Source organism: Anabas testudineus, chromosome 5, assembly GCF_900324465.2.
Source record: "Anabas testudineus chromosome 5, fAnaTes1.2, whole genome shotgun sequence".
Classification (NCBI taxonomy): Eukaryota; Metazoa; Chordata; class Actinopteri; order Anabantiformes; family Anabantidae; genus Anabas; species Anabas testudineus.
In genome coordinates this window covers 17,691,782-17,717,985 of record NC_046614.1, presented here as the reverse complement: position 1 = coordinate 17,717,985, position 26,204 = coordinate 17,691,782, and the positions used below count along the sequence as shown (strand labels likewise).

At 38.2% G+C, this 26,204-nt stretch overlaps 2 protein-coding genes across 2 annotated transcripts; both read right to left on the bottom strand.

The window, feature by feature from the left end:
* Positions 1-1,664: 1,664 nt before the first annotated feature.
* LOC113154164 (ras-related protein Rap-1A-like) lies at positions 1,665-19,291 on the bottom strand. The gene is made up of 8 exons (XM_026348200.1): positions 19,146-19,291; positions 13,422-13,510; positions 12,579-12,647; positions 12,258-12,314; positions 11,246-11,386; positions 7,082-7,225; positions 6,626-6,751; positions 1,665-2,781 (listed from the first exon to the last, which is right to left on the bottom strand). Exons 2-7 carry the CDS (start codon positions 13,476-13,478, stop codon positions 6,662-6,664), a joined length of 558 nt encoding a protein of 185 aa, XP_026203985.1. The 5' UTR covers positions 13,479-13,510; positions 19,146-19,291; the 3' UTR covers positions 1,665-2,781; positions 6,626-6,661.
* A 1,838-nt stretch (positions 19,292-21,129) lies between these two features.
* timm17a (translocase of inner mitochondrial membrane 17 homolog A (yeast)) lies at positions 21,130-25,927 on the bottom strand. The gene is made up of 6 exons (XM_026346567.1): positions 25,852-25,927; positions 24,661-24,760; positions 23,664-23,727; positions 22,985-23,113; positions 22,534-22,644; positions 21,130-22,048 (listed from the first exon to the last, which is right to left on the bottom strand). The coding sequence occupies exons 1-6, from the start codon at positions 25,875-25,877 to the stop codon at positions 21,972-21,974; spliced, it is 507 nt and encodes a 168-aa protein (XP_026202352.1). The 5' UTR covers positions 25,878-25,927; the 3' UTR covers positions 21,130-21,971.
* Positions 25,928-26,204: the final 277 nt, after the last annotated feature.

The window sequence follows — 26,204 nt, the reverse complement described above, 5'->3', positions numbered from 1 at the left end:
TGAGAAGAACTGAAGAAACCTCACACCGGAGGAGTCTGGAGGATGATAACAGGCTTTTTTTTTTTTTTCACATGGAGGATAATGAATGCAAAAGTGTTGTGGTATTACTGCGCTTCTCAAACACTAAAGGGATTAAGGGCACGATCAAGGCTGCAGTGCAGGTGATAAGAGTCAAAAACAAGAAGAAGAAGTGAGTCACACACTCTAATCCCTTCTTCACCGTTCTCACCAGCATACATTTAGCACCCTCCTCTGCTCAACACGTCCCCCTCAGAAACATAAGAAGCTTAGATGATGCAGCATTTTTTTTAGAAAAATAGTTAACTTGAAGCAATACTTTTGCTCATGGTGTGCTTGTGTCTGGGGACATGAGATGATATACATTTACTATGCCATATATCAAGAGGTACAGCAGCTGTCCTTTCAGTATACGGGTATAATTATGTACACTAACAGGCAGTTATGGCACACAAATGTAGTGTATAATTAAGAAGCAACAACCTTCAAAGTGGAACTATCTTCATTATAACAGTCGCACAAAGCAAAGTTTATCTAAAGTCCACACGTATTATACAGTTTATGAACAAGGCTGGGGTCAGAAGGGCGGCGCACAAAATCAACTGGCCACATTAGAGAGGTGATTGTTAAAAACAATAAATATGAAATAAATCATAATTATTAACAATGTATAACAACAATTCATGGTTTCACACAACTTGGTGGCAACTTGGACGCTAATCACTGCATGGGATGGATGTTACCTCCCTCTAGCTGTTAGTTTGTTTATACTTATTTAGACTTAAAGTTATTTCACTAGTATTCTTATATTTTATTTATTTATTTTTATTTATTCTTCCAAATACGACATAGTTGTGCTTTAAGTCCGTGATCACAGTTGCATCTCTTGGTATAATGAGTTATAGTAAGTAGTTGTTTTAAACACACAGTTTAAGCTGAAGTAAAATCCAAATTAGTCACCAGTTACATTTTATTTACATCACTATCAAATAAAAGAAACTGTTTATTTCACCAAAGATCCATCAAATTATTCCCCATAGCCTCTCACCTTTCATCTGTTCTAATTTCTAAAGCACACTGCTCTTTCCTTTGCCCTAACAATTATAGAAGATTATAGAAAATCCAGCCTTTAAGGTAGGAAAGTAGAATAAATCCAGGCTGTGGAGGCACAGTTTGTAAGATGCCACCAACACTCTGCAGTGTCATCTTCCTTCTGACCCTCATTTCTTTTTTCCTTTTCTCACAATGTTTTGTGTAAAGAATAATTATGGAAAAGAAGCACTTAGCATATTAATATTTTCCATTGTGGATTATTGCCCCTTGAGCCACATTATGTAAGTTACTGCTGGGAGCAGGCTTAGGACTAACCTGTCACACTGAGTCAGTGTGTGAAACATTTCTGCTCATATACTGACTCCTGGTGGTCACTAAAAGTAAAGCAACACATCATATAATCAAATTTAGTTTAGCATATACTGTAATACAATGACTGAGTTGAGTTATACTCCAGGAAAAGACAGGTTTCACCATGTAGAATCAATATCTAATTTACTACATCTACCCAATTTCTACTTTTGTTCTAGCTACAGTTTTAAACCTTCTACAAATGCCTTTTTATTTCATTATACTCAAATAAATCAAATCCGCATTGGATAAAATTTTAATTCACAAAAATACATTGACCAATATGATGAAAATGTACTAAAATGTACTTTAATAATCCATAAAAGCTGGAACATCATTGACAGAAAAACACAAGAAGCATCATTAGAGTTGGTTTAGTATAATATATTTCCACTTCAAGAGACATAGAAATCAATCCTTATTTTCCCCATTTTTCTTCTATAAAAGACCCATTTTTTTCTGAAGCATTATTATGCAAAAAATGGCATTACAATATATTATGGGAGCTATGAAATCCCAGTGACTGAGTATAAAATTAAGTCACATCAGAGAGGAATATTTGCAGAAGAGAAGTCCATGAACAACAGGGCAAAGAAAAAATATAATAAAAATAATAATAATAATAATAATAATAATAATAATAATAATAATAATAATACATATTATAGACCTTGATCTATCATCACTGACATGACAGGCATGGAGAATAGGTGTATGGCTATAAAAAATATCTCACTTTTCCACTTGATTTCACTTGAAAACATCTACACTAAATGATGCATTTTTTCATGCTCGTTTTTGAAGAATATTTATAAATCATACAACTAAAGGGGTCAATTTCCATGTCTTTCAAATACAATATTGAAAAAGATGTGAAATACTGAATCAAAGTTCTAACTTTGTTTTCCTTCTTTAACAGTTATTTTCTTTTTGTTAGCCTGCCAAAAAACAAACAAAAAAAAAACAAACAAAAAAAAAACAAAAAAAAGAAGGGGTGCTGCTCTCTGGCGATGTAGGCAGCTCATGGACACCTTTATGTTCAGAGGCTTTGCTGCACTTATCATCAGTTTGTGGTGTTGAATTGCAGAAATGGAGACTTTCCGTTCAGGGTTCACACGGTAACTGAGACACAGGAAGGTCCTTGGAGGCAAGAGACTGAAGTCTTCTCTTTTTCTTACTGTCTTTCTTTCTCTTTACTCTCTCCATCTCTCTTCTCTTTCTCGTGTAGATCGTCCTCGTCTTTGATAGGAGCAGTTCAGTCAGCTGATTCACCGTTTATGGCTGATGGAGGGAGGGGGTCGGGGCTGTTGGAATGCTGGCACGTTCCAATCAGGGCAACAGTTCTTCATTACAGCATTTCTGCAACACAGCACAGTGGTACAGTCCTCATTGTGGGCACCGTCAGTGTTCAGACTTTACTCAAATGTCCTGAACACTATCTACAAGCTGCCTCTGCCCTCTACTGGACAATCCACAGTATTACACCTGTTCGCTTAATTCTTAGAGCAAAAGGAAAAATAGGAAGAGAAAATTCTAATGTAGTCTGGAATATATAATATTATTAAAAGCTTTGGATACAAGGAGTGATCATTTTAATCGAGGATCAAATGACAAATAAAAATGATGAAACAATTTCATTTGCTGGTGGTAAGATCTGTGTGAAGTTGTGATGATTGATGTTCTAAAAGAAGTGTATTAAAATTAAAATTTACCTTAATGTTGCGATACTACGTTCTCTTTTGTTTTTATAATTCATAAGTCCAAGTTTAGGGCTATTCCCAAAAGATTTTAATACACACCCAGGGCCCTAAAACATATCTAGTGTCTCATCCATCCCTGACAAGACTGACGTTTGCTGGTTGCCCATTTGTGATCACCACCTATTGCCTCTTACTGTCTATTTTGAAAGAAGGATTTGAGACCCATTATTAAATTAGCAAGCATAGAGGAAAGAACCCTGTCCATTTACAACGAGCCTAATGCCTTTTCCCTAGTGACATATTCAGGACAACAAGAAGTTTCATGAACTATGAGTGGACACTGTTTCAATTAGCCCACAACTCAATTAGCTGCATATTAATGCTTGAAGAGTGTACAGGGTGAAAAATATCTCTCTCTGTTGCACATTCTGTGCTGGTGCTCCATTCATGTCATATCAGCCTCATCTTAATTACACATTTCCTACACTACTAAAACTTCATCAGAATCAGTGTAGTATCACCAAACACCAGTGAATCCAATGACAGCTAAATGACATATTACATGAGGTCAACACACTGCGAGTCAACTTTGACTGTACCCCCCCCCCTTCCGTCTAACAGTGTAGGTTGATAGAGTGATGTGAGCAGGGGAACAGTGGGGCTGTAATCCTGTTAGTGCTGGTTCATTGGACTGACCATTGTTTGAATGGGGGTGGGCAGACACAGCCCTATGGCCAGCTCACATAAGCCTCACTCTGTTGGGCTCAAATGTCTGGGCTACAATTGTACTGTCTGTTTCACAAAGCTGGTCTTATCAGCAATATCAAAGTTTTATAATCCCCCACAATGCAAGGTAAAAGTAACTGAAGAAGGTAGATATAAAATCTCTATGGCTGGCTGTACGGCTGTCAACCAAAATGTGTAAACAGTGATAGGCCAAACGAGAGACTGCATAATGGCCAAAACACTGGAAAATAAACTCTTGGAAACTGTGTGTTGCTCAGCTTCACAGCTATTTGTACATTTTATATTACGTCATGCACATGATGGACGGTAGTAGCTCAGTTGGTAGAGCAGCCATGTACACAAACCCTAGGGTCAGTGGTTCCTTGGACAAGACACAGAAACCCTCTAGTGGAGCCAACACATATCGTCTGGCACACTGTCCAACAACAATTTTCCCAATTGGATTAATAAAGTATGTCTTTCTTTATTATGATGTATTTATCTTGTTCAGCAGTTAGTAAATATGGATCCAGCAGAAAAGGATTATGTCCAGATGCAGTCCGTTTCTGTATGTGGAAATATTATGTTTAGATATAAAATGCTCATTATGATTGTGCCAATATAATATTATACTTGTACTTTAAATAACTGTTTACTCTGAGTGTCAGCTTGGACTGCATACTTGGAAATAATAGCGTCAATCTTGCCAAGGACACATCCATATGGTTGACACACAGAAATAACAGCTTGTACTAAAGACCTTTAGTTGAAGGACAGTCTTTCCACTCATTCTGACACCCTGCTGGCTATTACACTGACTGACCAAATGCAGTAGTATTCAAACAGAATGCAGCCTACAATACAGTAGTACAGACCACAAATTCAACACTACTAACAGCCTACTAACAATGTGCCACAATGTTGTGGATTGTTGCTAAAGTGCATCTAGAAATGGTCAGAGTAGTCCATCATACGATCAAACATGTCTTTCTCAGCCCAGAACCATAACACTGACCATGAAAACAGGTTAACCCTGCCTGCAGTGACAAATAAACACTGTAAGAAGACTTTAAGAAAGCTCATGTCATGTCAATAGCAGTAGATGAGTCCAAAGACAAAACTGATTCCACAGTTTTGACAGTTTTTGTCTGGCCCAACTACATTTCTTGGTTTGAAAATGTGGCCAAAATGAATTTGGAAGCAAATAGCTCTGTCAGAGCTCTTACAAGCCATCTTCAGCTCAGTGAACCTAAACTCTTCAAAAGGAAACGATCAGGGTGGAAACACTCTTTACTCTGACTTTCTAAACTGGTGAAGCTCGTAAAGTTTAAGGTGGGTTAAACCTTATGATCAGCTCTTGGTGCACATGAACTCTGACCTAGACTTGCACTAATAGTTAAAATTAGAAGTGAGTAATACAACATGTTCTGTTAGTGTTGCCCGCTAGATTCTTCAGCACCAGTCATACCAAGGTAGCTATACCTTTTACTTCTTTATAATAGTTCTACAATCACAGCAATTCTGCACTATAGTAAAGCAGTGGTTAGAGATTTTACAAAAAGAGCTGAATGAAAATGTTCTCCAGTCTACTTTCACAAAGTAATCCAACATCAGCTATTCAGGAAGACTAACGATTGCATCACATCAATATCAGAAAAGCAGTTCTAAATTTATCAACCAAGTTACTCCAAAAGATTGACAGGAATCCAAAGCTGGTTTACGGTGTGACCGTTTTCAGACTTCCTCATTACCAACATCTGTCGAAACTGTAAAATGCTGAGAAAGAAAATTTAAAAAAGAAGCGATTCTGAATTTCCTGGGAAACAATCTAATGGAGATGAGGATTTCCTCAGACATAACCAGCTGCTGCAATCTGCTGAGGTCCTCATTTAAATCCAAACATCATACGGTAACTTGAGCTAAAATAAAGATGCAAAAAAAGAAAGCGCTTCACAGTACAGAAGCTGACTGAGTGATGTTGGCCTCCCCCATAATATTTATTGGCTCTGCAACTCCTGAGCATTAGCATTTATTGTTAAGAATGACAACTGCAGGTATTTATAGAAAGTAACACGACACGTCCCACACACACAACCTATGCACAAGATGTCTCACTGACTTCTTGTCACATGGAATAGTTCCTCTTCAGACTGTAACTAAAGAGGATTTATACTGGTCTGCATACAAACAATCCCTTGTAAAATACTGTATCCTGGGTCAAGTTTTATAATCTTATAACATCCAATGCACCTCCGGTTTTCTGAAAGGGGGTCATATCATCTGACTTTGCTCAGAGAACTTAAGAGAAACAAATCTAATGCAGTTTGAATGGTGAAAAATTTTGACTTGATCCTGATCAAGGCTGATTTTATATTTAAATAAGTTTAGATTTGTGGTTCAGTGTGTTTGTCTCTGTATCTTTTGAAAATGTAAGACCTTTCATCATCATCAAAAACACTAAGATATTTTATAACCTGTAATGAAAAAGAAAAATACATTTAAACTGAAGGTATTTTAAGATGTCCTGTAAATAAATAAATAAATAAATAAATAAATAAATAAATAAGTAAAACCTAACTTGGATAAATGATAAACTACAACAGATGTAGGCAGCATCATGTGAAATGACACGATAAGATAACGCCAATTAAGTCAACAGCCTCTCTATAAATTGTGACCTCAGTAATATGTCATCTACACAGCCACTTGCAACTAATGTGTTTTGAATGTTTGACACACACACACACACACACACACACACACACACACACACACACCTGGCTCAGAGCTGCTGCAGGGGCTGGTGGGGGTCTTTAAAGCAGGACACAGTTGGATTTCTTTTTTGCCTTCTTCTTTTCCACTGGCGTTTTCCTATTTATTTGTCTGACCAGGTCATAGAAGATCTAATAGAGGCAACAGACAACATGAGAACAAAGATGTCAGTAATCTAACAATGTTAAACTCCTTCAAACAGTCCTCTCACACTTTTGTACCTTTAAGCGATCTGTTGAAGCTTCAGGACTAAGTGGATTGATGACACCATTTACACAAACAGTGGGTTTAACACGGGTGAGTAGCAGGTCTTAATCCAGCTGAGCTCATTACTACTTTCATCTCAGATAGACCATATTTTACCAACAAAAAATGACACTGTCACCATTTAAACAATGCTCTGACAGATGAATGTGGTAGGTGTCTAATGGGTGATCAGTGATTTTGTTGTGCATACTTACATCAAGGACATTGATCTTTGACTTAGCAGAGGACTCTAAAAAGGCACAGTGGTTCCACTGTCTGGCCAGGTTCTGGCCCTGCTCCTTTCCCACCACACGCTCATCCTCCAAGTCGCACTTGTTCCCCACCAGGATCATCGGCACCTAAAGACAGATAAGAGAAAATAAGTCTGAATCATGTTCCAGCAAATTCATGATTTCTAATTAAGATCAAATTAAAGAACTGAAATCAAACATTCTCTACAATGTATTTAGACATTGTGAGAAAAATAAATACAAACGTATCAGCTCTTTGAAAGGTAGAACAACAGCTGAGGCAATGAAAAATGTTAATCAAACACAGATGTATCTAGCATCAAGGCAACATGTCCTTAATTAAGTCTATCAAAAATAAACTGAAGAGAGAAGAAGTGGAGGAGGAGTAAAAAAAGATTGTTCAAGAGGAAACTTTGTTAAAAAGAAAGAAGACATTTGAGTTTGGACTAAAACAAACAAGAAATAGGAGATAAATTCAATAATCAAAAAAATTAAATTAATCAAAATTAAACTTGGATGTATAAAGGTTACTCTTCTGCGTGTGCCTCCTTCAGAAATAAAGCAAATGTAAACAGTAAATGAAGTGTAAGTGTAGGATTTGTGGTCTAGGATGTACAGCAGATGATAACATCCCATGTACAAAATCCAACTGGTGCCCTTGCTACCATTAGCACAAAATTTTGTACGTTCAGCATCATACTACTCCTCAAGAACCATTTAGAGCATTTAATCATAGCAGAATAGTGACAGCTGAGTGAAAAGGGTGGACACTGAGACACTAGGTTTAGGAAGTGTAAAGAATAATATCAGGACAGAATTTCACAACAAATGCAAATCTCATGAAAGAATAAAAGTAGGAATGTGATTTTTAACACAAAAGTAGCCTATTCATTTCAGTCAAGTCTGGATGCTAAGGTTACAAAGCCAATTGAGAGAATGCAAAGATAATAGTTCAAGTTACAGAAAAGTTACAAAAGAGGTTAAAGCATTGATTCCAACCAGGAAGTAAGGTAGGTTTTGGTTTGTTCTTTCAGTAAGAAATCTTTTCAGACCAAAACTAAAAACACAACCACTGACAAGAAGTGCAGCTGGTTTTGGAAACTCCCAAATACTCAACACTTCTTCTTTTGTGCCCTCAGTCAGAGGTTATAAAAACTTATGTGGCAAAAAAACACTCTCTGAGGAAGAGAGAATATTCTGGGCAAAACATCTAACCCCAACTGTCACAGCAAGCAAAGATGGGGCAGTCAGGGTGTCGGGATGCGTCTCATCCTGCCTGCTGTTTCCTGACCGGCTATCTAGGGAGCACGCTGGCCCGGAGGAAGTCATGGCAGCCCCGCCCAGCCGGGATAACATCGCTTTCCTTCCTGAATGTTCAAGCATTTCAGCTGGATTCCATGCTCTGGCTACTGCCTGGAATTATATGATAGTATGAAACTGTTTGTTTGTGTCTGCACATATCTCCATTTGATATGCAGTGCATTTTCAGAATTAAACCTGGCTTAATACACCACCCACTGTAAAATGCATGATAAAAACACAATCTTCAGGGCTTCCTGAGTTTTCCAAAGGTTCACAGGATATCTGCAGCTGAACAAGCGACAGACAAGGGGAACCTAGTCAATCAACTAGAGGAACATTTTGCATGCAACACAACAGGAGCCAATAATACATTAGCTGGGGAAATCCATTTGTGGTGGGACTGTAACAGATAAATATATGCATGGGAAATCCTGAATTTGCTGTCTTTTTCTGGTTCAGAAACTTGATGGATCTGGATATTTGTAAGCAGTATGGTAGTATCCTGAAGTGCACAAACTTGCTTATACAGCAGTATGACCTCGGAACAGTAGACTTGTGGGTGGGAAAAGATCTGAAGTATTACAGTTTCTGGAGATTCTAATTTCTTTTTCAAGGTATAGGATGAATATTTCAGGGTCCTTTTTCCTTCTCTCTCTTTCTCTCACTGGACTGTGGAACAGACGACAGGAAACTGCAATGTTTAGATTAACCCCCTGCGGTTGCTGCTTGATGTTTGATAACCAAACAAGCCCTCGCACTGGACTGCTGAAGACATTTCTCCCAGGGGTCCTGGGAGAACCAGTGGTATGCCCTCCTAACACAAACTCTGAGCCAAGCTGGGATGAAATGGATGGAGAGATGGATGAAGGTATGCAGGGAAGAAAAATGTTCAGTGTCAGCAGCACACAAGCCAGCATTAGCTTACTTCACACAGCCCACAGAGAATCTGTTCAGACACTGCTAACATGCTAAGGACAGGTCCTATCCCGCCCACAATGGCATGCTTGAGAGTGAATTGTGAAGAACACAGAACAAGGGAGTATAGAGTAGTTTAACTGAATGGAGCAAATAGCAGTGAGTCACAAGCATGGAGTCAGACATTAGTACCATCCTTGTCACACAAGATGGAAATGGCCCAGAAAAGTCATAGGACTTCTCTTACATAAGACCTGTGTAATGTGGGAAGTGTTGACTGCTCACTTACTTTATTCTTCATTCCTAACAACATTTTTAAGGAAATGGCATTTGGCCCTACTGTCTTCAGCATACAGTCATTAAAAGTCATTTTAACTGAGCTTGGCAATATAAAGTGCCTCTGTACATTTTGCCAGCTTTTCAGTAAATGGTGCATGGCAGAGCTGAGAATGAGAACAGCTGCACTAGAAATAGGGTGCCTGCTTTAGCTCTGCAATGGCTTAAAGCTTTCAAATAAGAAATCTGTACTCTTGGACCAAAAAAAAGAACACATTAAGTATTTCCTTTCATTATGCATTCCTGCAAGGAGTGAAGAAAGATAAACAGATGTCACAGTCATCATAGGTAAATGCTTAAACCATCACTTCAGCTGATAACTAACATGGACGATGGCACAGATATGAACAACTATTTAAACTATGCATGAATTCAGAGGGAGCACAGTTAGAGAAGAAAGGGACACCAATGGTTTTCTTGCATGTTTAGGAGCCACTGATCCTGCAATCCATCTGTTAGCCTGAGGCTAACCTCAGTTCCCTGACCACGGAGGCTCTAATGAAGTACCACAGACTCACAATCCAGTGTGTTTTTGATGAGCTGAGGCTTTTTCTTGCACATCATTCCTGACAGTCCAATCACCAGCACAGAGTGCCAGACCACAGTAATACCACAAGCCAGGCCATAGAGAAAGAGGTGGTGGGGATCAGAGCAACAGGCTCTAAAAAGGCCAGTCAAAACAAAAAGCAGGAGTATAGTAGAACACATACAGGGGAAGGGGAGCAACAAAGGTACAAATAGAAAGATGGTATAAAACCTTTGCATCAGGCTGCAGAGGGGCTTCATTCATTGACAGGGAACAGCAAGCGAGACAGAGGAGGAAAGAGTGAGGGAGAGGGTTATGGTAACATTCACTCCCTCAAGAGATCACCAAAAAAGGGCATCTTAGATTCTGCTGACGCACTGTCCCACCAGAAAGGGATCGGAGGGTTTACTCACTCAAACAGCCTTGCAATTTACCAGACATATAGAAAACGGAAATATGTTACTGACAAACGCTAAACCAGGAAAATATTTAAAATGACACATACTATTTTGCTTGCACCATGGCAGACACCAATCCTAGCTGAGGGGAGTCTAACAAGCACTAGCAAGTCAAAAATGCTCTACCTTTTCTGGTCTCTTAGCTAATTGGAGACTTGCATTGTGTGACCACCTCAAACACAGATGAAGTAAACAAACCACTGGGATATCCATTGCACGAGTAATAGCTAATACTAGGCTAAGTACAGTACACAACTTTCACCAAGTGGTTTCTCATTGTTTGCACTATACAGGCAACACAGAAACACAGTCACACTGCCCAAACTTCTAATCACTGGCATAAGATGGAGTGATTTCAGTGTTGAATCGTGTCCATAGCAACTGTGCAATGTCTCTGCACAGTGTAGGTGGCTGAGAACACAGAAGTAGCACATTTGTAATTTATCTGTGTGATTTTCTACTATATTTGATGTCTACAACCTATTCAACCATAATTTAAAAATAAAATAAACTGAGGAAAAGTTTTGCGAAAATAGGGAAGAATCGATATAAACATAAAATATAAAATAATTATGCATGCTGTGCACTTACATCCTCTGTGTCCTTTACTCGTAGAATCTGTTCTCTCAGGTCCTGGAGGTCATTGAAGGTCGACTGTGCTGTGATGGAGTATACCAATGCAAAGCCTTGGCCGTTCTTCATGTACAAGTCTCTCATTGCTGTGAACTGCTCCTACACAGGTGGGAAAAAAGTGGAACAAAGGGCAATGAGATACTGTCATAGGCCTTTTGGCATTTTATATTCTATTAAAAATCTAATGTCAAAGTAATATAACAGGAAGTCACAGTGTAACACATTCCAAGACGCAGCAGAAATAGTGGGTGAAACAATTTGACACTTTTCAAGTAAAAGTGTGAAATATTTGAAGTATTTGGGTTCTGCAATATAAGGATTTGCTTCTTTCCTTTATTTTGGTATAAAGACAAGTCTTCAATCTGAAGACATCCCCTTGGACTGTGGGGAAAATATTACTTATTACCATTTACAGATGGTAAAGACAGATTTAAAGACCAAATGATTATTCAGGAAAATCTAGGGACTGGTTTCAGCCATTTTTAATGCAGTGAAGATACAGTACTGCACAATATGCACAATAACTGACTCTCTGTCAAGTTTTTTTACAGCACTGTACAGTGTTGGCCTGATTCAGAAACAGAAGACTATCAGGTTTCCACTACAAACAGGCACTTACATGTTTGCTGCTTGTGCCCCATGAACATCATGACAACTTGCCCATAGCAGATCTACTCAGCAGGTATACTCCTACTCTTGCAGCATACTTAGGCTGACTTAGGCCGGTCAAAAGTGTGAATATACCGAAACCACACCACCAGTGTGTCAGGTTTCTGCCCTTGTTATTTTAACCTTTGCTCCAGATATTTACATTTCATCAAATAAAACGTTTTTTTCCTAAGAAGAAAAAAAACTATTATGGAAAGTGTCCCACAGCACATTCACCTACAAAGTCTTTGTTTAATACAGTGATCCAGGACTCCCTATAGAAAAAGTACTGACACTTTTTAGAGGTATGGCATTCACTTACTGTGCCCGCTGTGTCGAGAATTTCAAGCATACATTGCTGCCCGTCTACCTCCACTTGCTGTAAGAGAAGGGAAAAAAAACTAAGTTAGCTAATGTACAACTCAATTTCAGGTCACTGGGTACATGTCATGTTATCTGTTTAAATTATAACAAAGACCAAGAGACAACTAAGACAAAAATATGAAACAAGTTGAAGGGAATTACATGAGGGAAAGCAAGAGTACAACATCATGACGTGAAACTGCAGAGCAGCTGCTAACAATCAGCTCATTCCAAGCCAGCACTCACTGCCTCTCCTTCTCCCCTCTCACGGGACACTCACCTTTCTGTACGAGTCTTCTATTGTAGGGTCATATTTTTCCACAAAGATTCCCTGTACAAACTGAACTGTCTGTAAGAAAAGACACAGAAAGAGCTAGTGTCAGATCAAACGCAGGGATGTAGTAAATGTAGCAAACGCAGCCAAATTGCCCCGTCTCCTAGTTGTCCTCTCAGTTGCACCTATATTCATTACAACAACAAGCTAGGACATCTGGAATGAGAATGTTTATGATGTTAGTAGGCAGTCCAGCCAGGATGCAGAGAGAGTTCAACTAAAGCCAAGAACATTCATTTTAATGACATGTGTGACTACATGTAAATCAAACATTTAGACTGTACTATATATAAAGAACTGTGCTTTTAGTGGCAGGTTTACATTAGGGCTAGACTGAGCTCACCTAATAACATCTTAAGTTCTAAAGAGATTAACCCGACTTTGACACTTGGGCGAGCTAGTTAAGCAGGGCAAAAAAGATTTCACAGAAGTGTGTGGTCTCCTGACAAACGTCTTATAAAAATAAAATACATAAAAGTTTAAGATTTTCTGTCTGTTTTCTATCAAACCCAGAAAATAAAAAAGTCAATATGGCTTAGAAGTATTTAAACTGCCCAATTCAACGTGCAATGTTTAGAAATTCTAGATTATCTTTTTCTATTTTAAACAGGTGTGACTTAGAAGACAGCAGGCTTCATCCTGTTTTGCTGAAGCTTCTTTTACCACAGTTTCCTCCATAATCTATTGAAATGCCTTGGTGTCAAATTGACAATTATCTCAGTGGCTTCTACAAAATCATTAGCTAACACACTGGAGAGGTGTCAGAGATTGGACGCACTAGATACTCACCAGAGCAGACTTGCCCACACCTCCAGAGCCTAACACCACTAGCTTGTATTCACGCATGGCGGGATTGCTTCACCAGACAGCCCAACAGTCTACAGTGGACAAACAAAGAAGGAAATGGGATAAATAAGATAAAGGAGAAAGAGGGTCAAACAAAAAACACATGTTACACAAAGTAACCTTCATTTTAAGCAAAACAAAGTAACTTTCCCAGTCTGGTCTCTGAGTTTTTCCACTCCAAAAAGGGAGGATTGTAGTCTATCCTGAAAGCTATAGAGAAGACACAGCACAACAATAGAGGAAACACCCATAAGTTATGCTGTTTGAGGGTGGAGGAGGTGAAGAGTATTTGACCCCTCTCTAATACAAACCAGCTGTGTATGAGTGTAGGGGGGACTGAAGGGGAGATGATACATGGATCAGGCAGATTTTCCTCCTACTGACACAATCATCTGGCCATCTCACACTAAAACACACCCTCCTGTCAGATTTTTAGTCACTCACTCACTTTTGGTACTGTAAAGCAACAACAGAAGAAAAGAAAACAGCTGGAGGGAGTGGAAACTGTGATTGTGAGGAAGTTGTGAAATCACTGGAATATCCCTTTGAAAGAGAAAGAGGCTTCCAATCAAGAAAGTTCTCAAATGCGATTAATCTTCTTTCAGAATGTTTTTATTTGGTAAAATCACTTATTTTAAACATGCCTTTCCAAACTAAAATGCCAAACCCTAAAAGATATCATATCACTTATAATGATGGGGGGAAAAAAACAACAGATTGTCACACTGAGGAAGCTAAAATTGAGAATTAGCTTGATAAAAGCGACAAAATGAAAGCTGAACAACATAGTTGAGTATTAGAATAGACCTTTTCAGCCTTAGGAGAAACTATCATTTTGGAAGCTACAATTTTCCAATCACTGATATAAGCTTGATTTATGACTGTGCTATTCTCAAACTTCCTTCAAGTGTACCACCAGATTTCCATCAACACACATGAGGGAGCTGCTAGCTGGCTTAATGTTTTCATAAATCTTGCTCCTGAAACAATAAAATAATAATTTCGTATCATTGGTTGAAAAGCTCAGTTTGTTGCCATGAAGACTGCATTGAAAATCATCAACTGGCTCATGTTAAAACCTGGTCCCAAGTAACACAACATAGCCTTGCTGGATAATCATCCTTTTTTGCACACTATCAAGCAGATGATCCCCCTCCCACAATGTTCTTTTTACAGTACACTCCATCGAAACACTCAGAGCAGTGGACAAAGAACTGAGGACCTGCAGCTTCAATCAAACAGTGACCATGTGGGATATGAAGCCTGGGCTGTGAATAATTCATTCTCACTAATCCTCAACACACAATGAAGTTCTCCTTACGTGATTAGGAGCAAAAGAATAAAGAACAGGGTGGCACAGGTGCTATGCTAACAGTCACAGCTGCAAGCTCGTGTAAATCTTAAAGTGTAGAATAAAGTGTCACATACACAATGTCATATTTCGATTTACGCTATGCCTCACTTGTCAGCTTTAGGTATGTCAGGTTTCTTGTATAGGGTGTGTGGACAGATAACGTTAGGAGTCCAATTGGTGACAATGGATGTTAGATTATTACAGTACATAAATGCTTTAAAGGTCACTAGTGGAGGTCTATTAAAATATGTACACCAAGTACCTTTTTCAAATGAGCAGATCAGTTTCATATGATGCAAACTGGCAACCTAGTCCAAGCTTCACACAAGGGTTTGCAGCCTTGTTCTTGTCATATCACAGTTAAACAGGAAAATGATTAGTAGATTAACTAATAATGAAAATAGTGACTAGTTGCTGCCCTAATAAAAAAGGTAGGTAATCCCAGTTATAACAAAGAGAATATAAAAAATAAAAATCTGTATAAACTGTGTTGATATTAGTGATGAGGCTTTGGTTTAATATTAAAGACATTTGCAGTTATCAAAATCAACCACCTAAAAAGAGAACTAGGACATACACGTTTCTCCCTAGATAATTATGTGTGCCATTCACAGCTAAATAAAATGGTGTGCAACCAAAGCACTTTAGTTTCAGTACCATTTTAGTTTTTGGCACAAAAGCAACTAGTTTAATAGCCAAATACAACCCTTTCTTGTAACTGTCATAGTTGATTTACTAACCTTTTAAGTAACTACAGTAACTGTATGTTATAATAACAAATGAGGCTTAGCAGGTCACTTAAAGGCAACTTAAAGATGAAGCACAACTTCTGTCTTCAAATTAAGACAATCAACTTGGTAAATTACAACAGAACATTAAGCATTAACACAAGTAGAAGACAATATTTCTCAGCTCCAATGTGTTAATTGATGGCCCCAAGAAAGCAGACATGTTGTGCTTGTTGTCTGTTAAGAGACTATTTCCATATTCCTCCAAATCATATTTTTTAATCAACACTAAAACAAATTCTGCCTAATATTCAATTAGTGACCTCTGAATCCGTTCCTTATTTTCAACAAAAGGTAAAATCAAAAATCAGGGATGTGACTGAACATGATGCAGTTCCTGTGACACATATTTTAAATACAAAGTGTTATACCAGCAAAACTACACACAACACTGTACTCTCCCTTCTGCTCTCTACAAACTCACAACGCACACAAATACATATACAAGGCCATTTAAGGACATCTCCCTTTAAAACCAAACCTCTCCCTTTTTCCACTGCCTGACTACACACTGTCATTCCCAACAAAACAAACACACAGCTGCTGTTCTGCTCTCGTAGTAACCCCAGCAAATAAGGAGCGAGGGAAAGCCACATGCCACAGAAAACATGCTCTACCATGACATCACTGCATCCCTCACCCTCTACAGCCAAAGGTATGTATCCATCTAAGGGTGGAAATTGGACAACGTGGTTCTGCTGCGAGACAAGAATATGAAGCTAATGCGAGTCTGAATAAACTACAAAACTCAAATTAGACAGCAGGAAGCTACACAGCTAGATACTACATTCAGGAACCACTATATCCTGTTTAGTGAGGCTAATCCGACAGCAATAAAGCTGTCACAGCAACTGACTCAGCAGGGTGGTATGATTGACAACTGCCCTCTGTAGCTTCCAACCATTGCCGATGTTGAAAACGCACACATCCGTTGGTTAAGCTAGCAGCATGATACCAACTCTTGTCCCATCTTCTTATTTGACCGACATGGCAATTACGGAAGTTTAAATGTTAAAAGATATTTGCTTGAGGTTTGGGATAGAAAAAAAAGAGGGTGAGAAAAACTGCTGTTCTGGTAGAGTGTTTTTTTACATTCTGGTTATTCATTACCTCCACCAAAACCACAGTTCACACAGAGCTTATCATAAATAACCCACTAATGTTAAGGGAATAATCCAGCAGCTAAAACAGAAAACCTGTAAGTAAATGGGTTTCATTAGAGAAGACAGAGCAGTTATTCTTTTTTAATGCATTTCCTGCTAATATCTTAAGTCTTGAATATTTCTATGTACTTATTCTAGGTCATAAATGTATTCTGAGACGCTTTGAGTTCAGTAATTGTGCTGAGCTCACCAACAGGTTTTAGATTTCGATGGGAAATTCCTGTAAAGAACTGCTCCATTTAGTAAAGTAACACTGCTCCAAGTAAAACTTTATCAAGTAAATCTAGTAAATATCAATCATCATATGAAACTGGTGTTCATGCATTTGCCTAGACAGAAACTGCTCACTCAACTGACATTTGCCCAAACTAAAAGACTTGCTAAGTTAGCAGTTCATTATTAGGTAGTATACCAATGAATCCCCTCTAATTAGCCTATAATTAGTAGCAAATGATGTAGTTCTTCACAGGAAACTTCCTAGGAAATTAGGAATTTACAGGCTTGTAAAACTGTAATGTATGCTAGAAAAGCCCCACATTTTATCTGAGTAATGAGGATGTTTCTAACAACCACATTGAAGAAAAAATGTTCTAGTACAGTGGCAGCTCATCTCTGCAGAAAGCTGACAAAACTACTGTATAATCTAATCTAACCTAATATCAAACAGTGACTGAAAAGCATTATGCTCCCAGTATCTAGTTGCATATCTCCTTTTGAGGTGCACCACAACCTTGAATACCCCCTTGAGTCAGAGCAAAACTGCAGCTAGGCACACAAAACTTTGCTGTGACTTAACTATGACAAAGATCTGTAACTGACAAACACCATCAGCCGAAATGCATCTGTGTCGCTGGGGCCTTGACCTGTAACCACATCCTCTTTCCAAAGCACAAGAAGGCTTCATGCTGATAGGATGGAAAAGGAGCAGCGACACACTAAAATAGCCTCTTCCAGTCTCTGTTCCTGTTCAAGACTCCAGACAGAAGGCTTGCACAGAAAGAGGGAGGAAGTGGGTTTAATAGCTTGCATATCTTCATCAAAACCTGGACTATATAGAGATTCAAAGCACAGGATGAGGCAGATGTACCATTGCTATCAACACAAGGGAAAGATGGTGCCTCTGAAACTGCTAACGTTTTTGCACATTGTCTACCTCGCCCTTGCAGGGTTTAGCTGGTTTAATTCAATAATGCTGGAATAATAAAAAAAAATAATTAAACTGTGGCCTGTTTTCACAATCCACTGTTACAACTGTTAAAATAATTTCTCCAGAGAGCCTGCAATCGGAAAATAAACAGTTTATAACCAACACTGCTGCCTTCGTGAAGCAAGAGAATATGTTCAAGGCTTTGGCATCTTAAACTTTCGTGTTTTTGGAAACTGAATGGATTTTTAGAAAGTTTCCATGCACTGCATTGCTGTGACCATCTATAATTAACAGAGTTGACATACAGTGTGTTCACAGCACAGGGGCCATGAGTACACACCTTTCCTCTGTCACAGCACTCTCCCTGCTGCAGACTACTGTAAAAACGTGGCCCCAGACAGGCGAAAGTCCTTTGAGCTTTTGGGTTATCTCATTGCGAATCTACCTAATTTGCTTACGGCAGTAACATATGCTTATCACTCCAGGTCATGCTAAGTCCCTGCAATCTGTGGCTGTGACTACACCACGGAGCTGCAACTAACACTCAGTGTGATTATTCACGTTACAACAACAACATTAATTAAATTCAAATCATAAACCCGCTTAACCTTGCAGATAAATCCTTAAAACACCATAATCTGTAATCCATGCAAGTGGGTGTCTGTCCATGAACAATCTAGTTTCGCAGCAGCAACTAGCTTCACTAAGTCCCGTTATCAGGCTCGTTAGCAAAATGCCGCTAACTAGCTAGCTTTAACTAACTGCCAGCAACGGGCCGCCGAGACTTCACAAACCGCTAGCTACGTCTCGTTAGCAAGCTAGCCCGCTAGCCGACTCTTTGCTTTCCTCGGCGCTTAATCAAAACACAGCTAGGCTGTCAAAAAACACGCTGCAATCAAATGTGTTTCCTAACTCAGACGTCAACCAGACTTGGCAGGTTTTAAATCCCCCCTCATTACGGTGTACTAGCTAAAATGAGACAGAACCGCTTGCTAACGTTACCTGCCCTTCCGCCTGGCCTTGACTAAAATGGGAGTGCATACTCCCGTTTCGTACTTGCGGGTGATTCTTCTCGTTTATCCGATGAATAAACCGCACACCCCGCGCTCTGCTGTGTTCGCCTACAACCCCGCAAGTGTCCACGCTACGTGCGTCCACACAAACGGGGTATTTGACCGCGTTTAGCAGCTAGTAAAGTTTGGCGTTTCCACTCACCGTTTCTCGCTCGCCGTCTCTCGCCGCTCCGCAAGTGTCAGTTTGCCTCCGGCCTCTGTGCGCAGCAGAAGTCACTCCCCACTATTTCTCATTTTTCTTAAAAGGCCATGACACATCGGCCTCTCATCCCGCATCATTTCCATGATAGAAGGCTGGGCAGCAGTGATGACTGTCACTGCAAACACACACACACACACACACACAGAGAGTTGTTTTGGTCCAATGTCGACATTAACCTTCAAATCAACGACACATTTGTCTTAGTGTAAAATAACTGTGCGTGTGAAGGACCATAATCTGGTGCCTTTTCTAATGTTGCATCAGACAAATAAACACATAATCTGTATTATTATTATTATTATTCCTGTGATACAACTACAGGTTTAAAGGGCAGCTTCACATTTTTATGTTTGTTTTGAAACAAAGGGCCTTAAATCCTGTTCATTTTTTTCTATTAACATTGGCCATCAAAGTGCAAGCGATAGGGAACACAATTCACAATCTTGGTTTTATGATAAATAAAAAAAAGTATTCAGATGTGTAGTAGCAGTCTGAGATAATCAAATCCACATCATCAGTGTAACCTTCAAAGACAACCATATATGATTTGACTGATTTAGAAAGTCAAATGTTATTCTTATTATTTCGTCAGACCTGTAAATCTGTGAAGGTTTAAATTGCAAAATTTTGTACAGTACATCATTTTGTACTCTATCTAATTTCTGTCACAGGTTTTTGTCACTTCCTGAGCAAAAGATAAAGGTGGAAAACCACCATTTGTTGCAGGCCAACACACAATTTTGACGTACATTATGTTGAATAAATGTGCCAATCGAAATAAAGGCACACACCCTGGTGTGATTCATAATTATTAGTGAAAAGCAGCTCTGCATTTCCTCCAGTAACCATATTTAAACACTGCACATTCTTAAAAGATGAGCTATCTTGCGGTTGTGAAAGTTGTAAAGGAGTAATTGTACTCATCATCTTATGGTTGCCCAATACAGTATATCTAGGATTACAGGCTCCATGAATTAAGTTCCAACTATTTAAAGGTCCTTGAGGGCAAAGTGAAGTCATATTCGCCCAGTGTTAGGAAGGTACAAAGTTAAATTAGTTTCAGGTTTGATATAAATGCATCATTTTATTTTAAGAATTGGGTGAGTTTATTTAGTTTTCTATGGTAGTGAGTTTACCAGTTTTTAATTGTTGGTCTCAGTTTCTAATGTGAATGTTGGCTTGAGATGCAAGTTGAACTTCAGTGGGAACAGACAATAAAGCAATATAATATCCTGCACTGTATCATTATAGGCCTTCTATGGTCAATATTTAAGCGTTTTTGAGCAGTAGTTTCTCACGTTTTTAATATCAAACGATAATTTCACCTGGAAATAATACCCAGATTATTCAATAAAGTAATAATTTGATAGTTTGCAGTCCTAGACAGCAGCTAACTGACTTAATAATGAAATATCCAACTTCTGTCGCGCTTAAGAGTTAGAATAGTCTTGATTTTACTTTAAGAGTTCAAGTCAGCTCTTTAAAGGTCCCAAAATATTCATTTTAGTGACATGTTTGTGTACAGCTCTGTCATGAAGGAACAATCCCCCACTTCAAACACATATTCAACTGGTGATGTAGATGCTGCAGCAAGGTCCCGGTCATGTTCCCTTAACTGTCTGGTGTCCTTCACCTGTAAGTGTACAGAGCTGGCTTCAAATAGTTAACATGTGTGTGAGACACAAACAAAAAAATGTGGGGAAAAAAGTGCTCCCTTGTGTCTTAAACTAATCCTAAAAAAGTCAGTTAGAATTTGAGAGAAGCAGTAAGATAAACACTGGTTTAGATAAGTTTGGGGGGAGTTCCCTCTAGTGGGGAATGAGCAGTCCTGCACAGGAAACATAGATTGTGGGCAAAGATAGAGAAATCAGCATAGTTAAGCTCAGAACTAACAGAATAAATGTATTGATAAGGGTACAACAGACACATTTAACAAGGTATTATTTATTGTACCATAGTACACTCTGTCATAGAGATTTAATACAGTATGCACCAATCCCTTGCTTGAGTTTCTCCATTCATCTGTACTGCCTCTGCCATCGTTTTGTCAATAACAGCCTTTTATACACCTGTGTTGACTGTAAAATCCATTGTCACATTAACAGAACAATCTGAAACAAAGTTTTACAATCTAAAATAAATAAATTCACTTTAAAACAAACTAATCGTCCACAGCATTGTATCTGCTAAATGTTTGCCTTCAAAACTGAATAAAAAATAAAAAATAAAAAAGGCCAGCCAAATGTCAGCGACCAGCCCGAGCAGATGAAATATATAAGGCAAATAAAGATTAACATGTGAGTACAAGAAAGCTTTTACTGTATATACACATAAGTATCATACTTATAAGTAGAATTTATTACGTTCCACATGTAACCTGTGTTTTTGCAAGATTCAACACTATCCAGACATCCTCCCTCCTGTTGAGCTACATGCAGCACAGACTCTAAATGAACAAAATAGAAAAACACATGTCATCCCCACAAGCCCAAAAATATCAACACAACTAATCTCACCATGTCTGTACTTTACCAGTGTGAGGTGAAACAGATGCACATAACAAGGCTGAGAATGGCAAAAGGCAGATTTGTACATGGGTCCTAAAAGAAGTAAAATGAAGATGTATTTTGTCCTTCGTTTCTCTGACAAAGTCCATAAAATCTGATGCATTGTCTGATATGTGGTATTTCTGCATCTCCATTTCTTCTTTGAAACTTCAGCAAGGAATTCAAATAGGCCTAGCGAGTAAAGAATTGGGCAGTCATTTCACTGATATTGTCTGTAGTCTCCAAATGAAGGGGTGGGCATAGAAGCAGGTGCAGGTTCTTCTGCAAACTGGGGTCCTGAAGAGAAAAAGCAGGTAGATTTCAGAGTGAGATGACAACAGCCAATCAGAGGTCTGAGGAGTAATAGCCTTAAAAAGTACTTTATTTACATTAGAGTCATTTAATCCCAGTCTTACCGCAGATCGAATCATCAATTATGTAAATTTAAACTGCTCATTTCTTTGACCAATAGTCCAAAACCCAAACATATTTAAATGTATAGTTGTAGATTGGAAAAAATGTTCCTTTATTTTTATTTTTTTTAAGAGAAATTATTTAGAAAACTAATAATTGCATGCTGTAATTTATGGCATTAATATTGAAAAGTAGTAACACAATAGGTACAGTATGTACAAAGAAGTCAGTGTATGGAATATGTCTGATTTCTTATGAATGCTGTCAGTGTGCATGTCTGATAAGCAGAGTTACTAGTTCACAGCAGCTGATACAGTTTCTCAATTAACTATGTGGTCAAATCTTTATATATCAGAAGTATCACTCACCAGTAGGAAACTGTGAAGAGGCGAACCTTGTAAGCAAGATTCCTGCACCTTCTATCAAAGCCAGCAGAATACCTCCCATGGCTGCAGATCCTACCATGGCTACTGGTCCATCTACAGAGGAACAGGAGATAATGACTCATTTGTACATATCATGCCCACAGCTCATGATAAGCAGATTCAATGAAGAAGTAGACAATATATCAACCACTGTTCAATGTTCATGACATTGTTCTCAAAGGATACTGTTTTAATGACACTTGCAAATCTATATGTCCTGTACACAAATAGCCTATAAATATTTTTAGTTATTTTACATAATGAAATCAGGCATTGTCCACAGTGAATATGTGAAAACAGCTTAAAACGGATACTGTACATCATTTGGTATTAGAAGTGCAGTCTATGTGCTTTCTGTTGACTGCCAAATGCCAGCTCCTCTAAGCTTACTCACTTCTTGCAGCAAGGATAGCTCCTGTCATGGCCCCACTTGTTATTGAGTTCCAGGGATCTTCCTTCCCTCTCACTTTTACTAAACCACAGTCAATCATGGAGAAGAGGCCTCCCCATACTGCAAAGCTACCTACAACCCAAAAAAAGAGATTCACATAAATTGAACAAGTAACAGTTCATACATATTTTTGCATTTTGCTGTTTTTGTTATAACTTGAATGTATTGATTTACTATCAAATACCAACTGTGAAGATATTTTCTAAAACAATTACAATAATTAGGATCTTAATGCTAACAGCAATGGATTTCCAAAGAAAACAAGTTTTCACCACAGAAAAAGTATTAAAATGTCCAAACATAGCCCTTGTCCGAGTTTCAACAAGGAATCTAGAAACAGTATGTTTTGCCAAGTTTTGTTGAAACAATGATTGTTTGCAACATATTTTGCCACATTGGTTTGAGATGTTGCTGCTGACAACTGACATGATAAGATATGAACAACAGAAACACAAGCACTGTAAGGAAAGAAAAAAAAAACATTTATCTAAGCTGAATACAGCTTCTGTTCTTTGCAAAGCAGCGCACAGCAACCTTTCAGCCTAATGACCAATGCTAATTAATAGTGTAATTAGTGATACTTGTTACATGTTAAAATGAGAGGTAGATATTTTGTTCTTACCTCCAAGCTGTGGGGCTCTAGTCTTGATGGCAGTTAAACTTCCTCTCATTCTATGGCTCATCCCCTATAAAAGAAAGAAACAAGCACATATTAAATGGAATTCCTTGTTTACTGGTACATTTAACTACAGTTTCAATTCCTAATTATCATAGATGTTTGAGAAGTAATCTAAACATAGTTTATACTAAAACTGTACGTGTTTCCTGTTTTCCACTGGCAAATATTGTGTATGCTAGTCAGGGACACATCCAAGGTTATTATAACTACAGCATGTGCGCAGATGTACAGCAAGCCATTTGTGGCAGCTGTTTAATGTTTCCAACTTTTATATATAATAACCCATATTATTATTTTTATCTAGATATGTGTAATGCTTAATTTGTGCTTGTTGACGTATACCTTTCAAGCAAAAAAATAAGTTAAGTTAGAAACATTAATAATTGACCTAGAGTTTTCGATTACATAATACTAAATAACACTAGGCCTTAGTGCACACTGAAGACTTGTGTTCTCACAAGAATATAAGAGGCAGTTTACTTCAGAAACTCTTTCACAGCTTTTGAAGATACTTTTAAAAAAATACTAAAAAAAGAACATGTCACCTAATGAAGTCTTAAAATCTTTTTAGACAACAACAGAGATCTATAAGGAATAATTCCCCATTCACTGTTGTGAGGCAATTCACTGTTGTTCTCTTTGTATGAAAATTGTTGAAAACAGTATAAAGAAAGATGTAAAATGACAAATCTTATACTTCAGTCTTCACTTCAGTCGCTTTCCTTAAATTTTGGTCTAAAACCACTGATGTCCAGCTGAATCTAAATACTTTGCAAACACTAAAGCTTATAACTGCGTGGAGAAAGGGTGGAAAATATGGTAACTCTGCATTTAATAATTTTGACAATATAAAAATGTGTCAATTCTACACACTGAGCACATAAATGTGGAACAAGCTAAGCCAATAAAGCAAAGTACAATGTTACATCACTGAACTTACTGAGGGTGCATTTCTGAAGCCTTTTACTGCCTGAAATATTCCTCCTCCAATAGCTCCCATGGTGAAGGCTCCCCCACAGTCGTCCACAATCCTCCAGGGGCTACAAAAAGCATTAATTATGATTCATTTCGATATAATATTCTTAGAAAAGACAGGCATTTAGGTTGTTATTGTGCAACCCTTTTTACAGATAAACTCAATGCACCATCCTGGGACCTCACGCCCTCTTCTGGTTATCAGTACCTTGTTCAAGATGTGTGGATCTTTTTCCAGTGGGACTCTCAACCTATTTCTTGACTCCTGACTGATTCCTAGATCGTCAATTGTGTTTAATAAGTATAATGGTGCCATCCTGATGTGATTAATTGTCTTATTCTCTTATTTTTGATAGCACAATATCTACTTATGTGATTATGTGGACAAACGAATACCTTTGTGTCAATTTACATTACATCAGCAACAAGTTGGAAGCTGTCACATTTGAATGTGATAGTAAACTACATGTAAAACTGTAAATAACCTCTGATCAGCTGTCAAACAAGTTTACTTATGATGTGAGCGTTTTCAAATTAATGTATGTATTAATACATGTATGTATCAGGTCGTGGGACGTACAGTAACTATATTATGATGTGAGGTTAGCTCTAACGCGATCGATAGTGCCGAAAATAAGTGTGTTCAGCCGATACCGAGAGTTGTTAGTGCGGGTTTACAAAGCTGAACCGGTGCAGGACTCTGCCTCAGGTTGGCCCGACAGGTCGCTCACTCAGCTAGCAACATATGCTAAAGCAACATACATAATTTCTACAGGACAGCTTATAAAAATCGTCGAGGCGCTTAATATTTACTGCAGGAACCTGGCTGCCATCGAACCTAGATGTAAAGAGTCACTAACTTAAATGAGTAAACGAAATAAGATCACATGTGGATGAGAAACCGACAAGGTCACTAACAACGTGATTTAGCTACCAGGGTCCAGTGCTAACACACTGCTATAGCATTTCTACGTAAAGTTAGCATTTCAGCTAACTTCAGCTAACTAGCCGGGTTGTACGTTTTGAGAGTAAACCGCGTGTTATATTACAAAAATAATCATTCACACTTAAAGTTGTGGTTGTCACAAACAGGGGTACGGACATGACTTCACAAAATGCAGTGTAAAAACGATATTTTTGTGGTTTTAGGACTCACCATGGTTCTCTGGCATATTCCTCCATTTTGTTCTTTAGCCGTTCCCTCTGACGTAAGACTTATCGACGGTCTGACGTAACCACAAAACGTGATCTCTTAAAGGAACATTTCGTGTATTTTTAAGGGAAACACTTAATTGTAATCCAGTATTACAACGGGGGTATATCATACAGCACAATCAATACTTTTACTTTTGGAATTTTAAGTATATTATAAAACAGATACTCATCTAATACAAACATCTACAGTCAGAGCATTTAAGATTTCTGCAGAAATGTTTACATTTCGACAATCAATTTTTTTGTGTTGTATTATGCTTTTCTAACGTATATACTGCTTTTGCCTTATTGAGC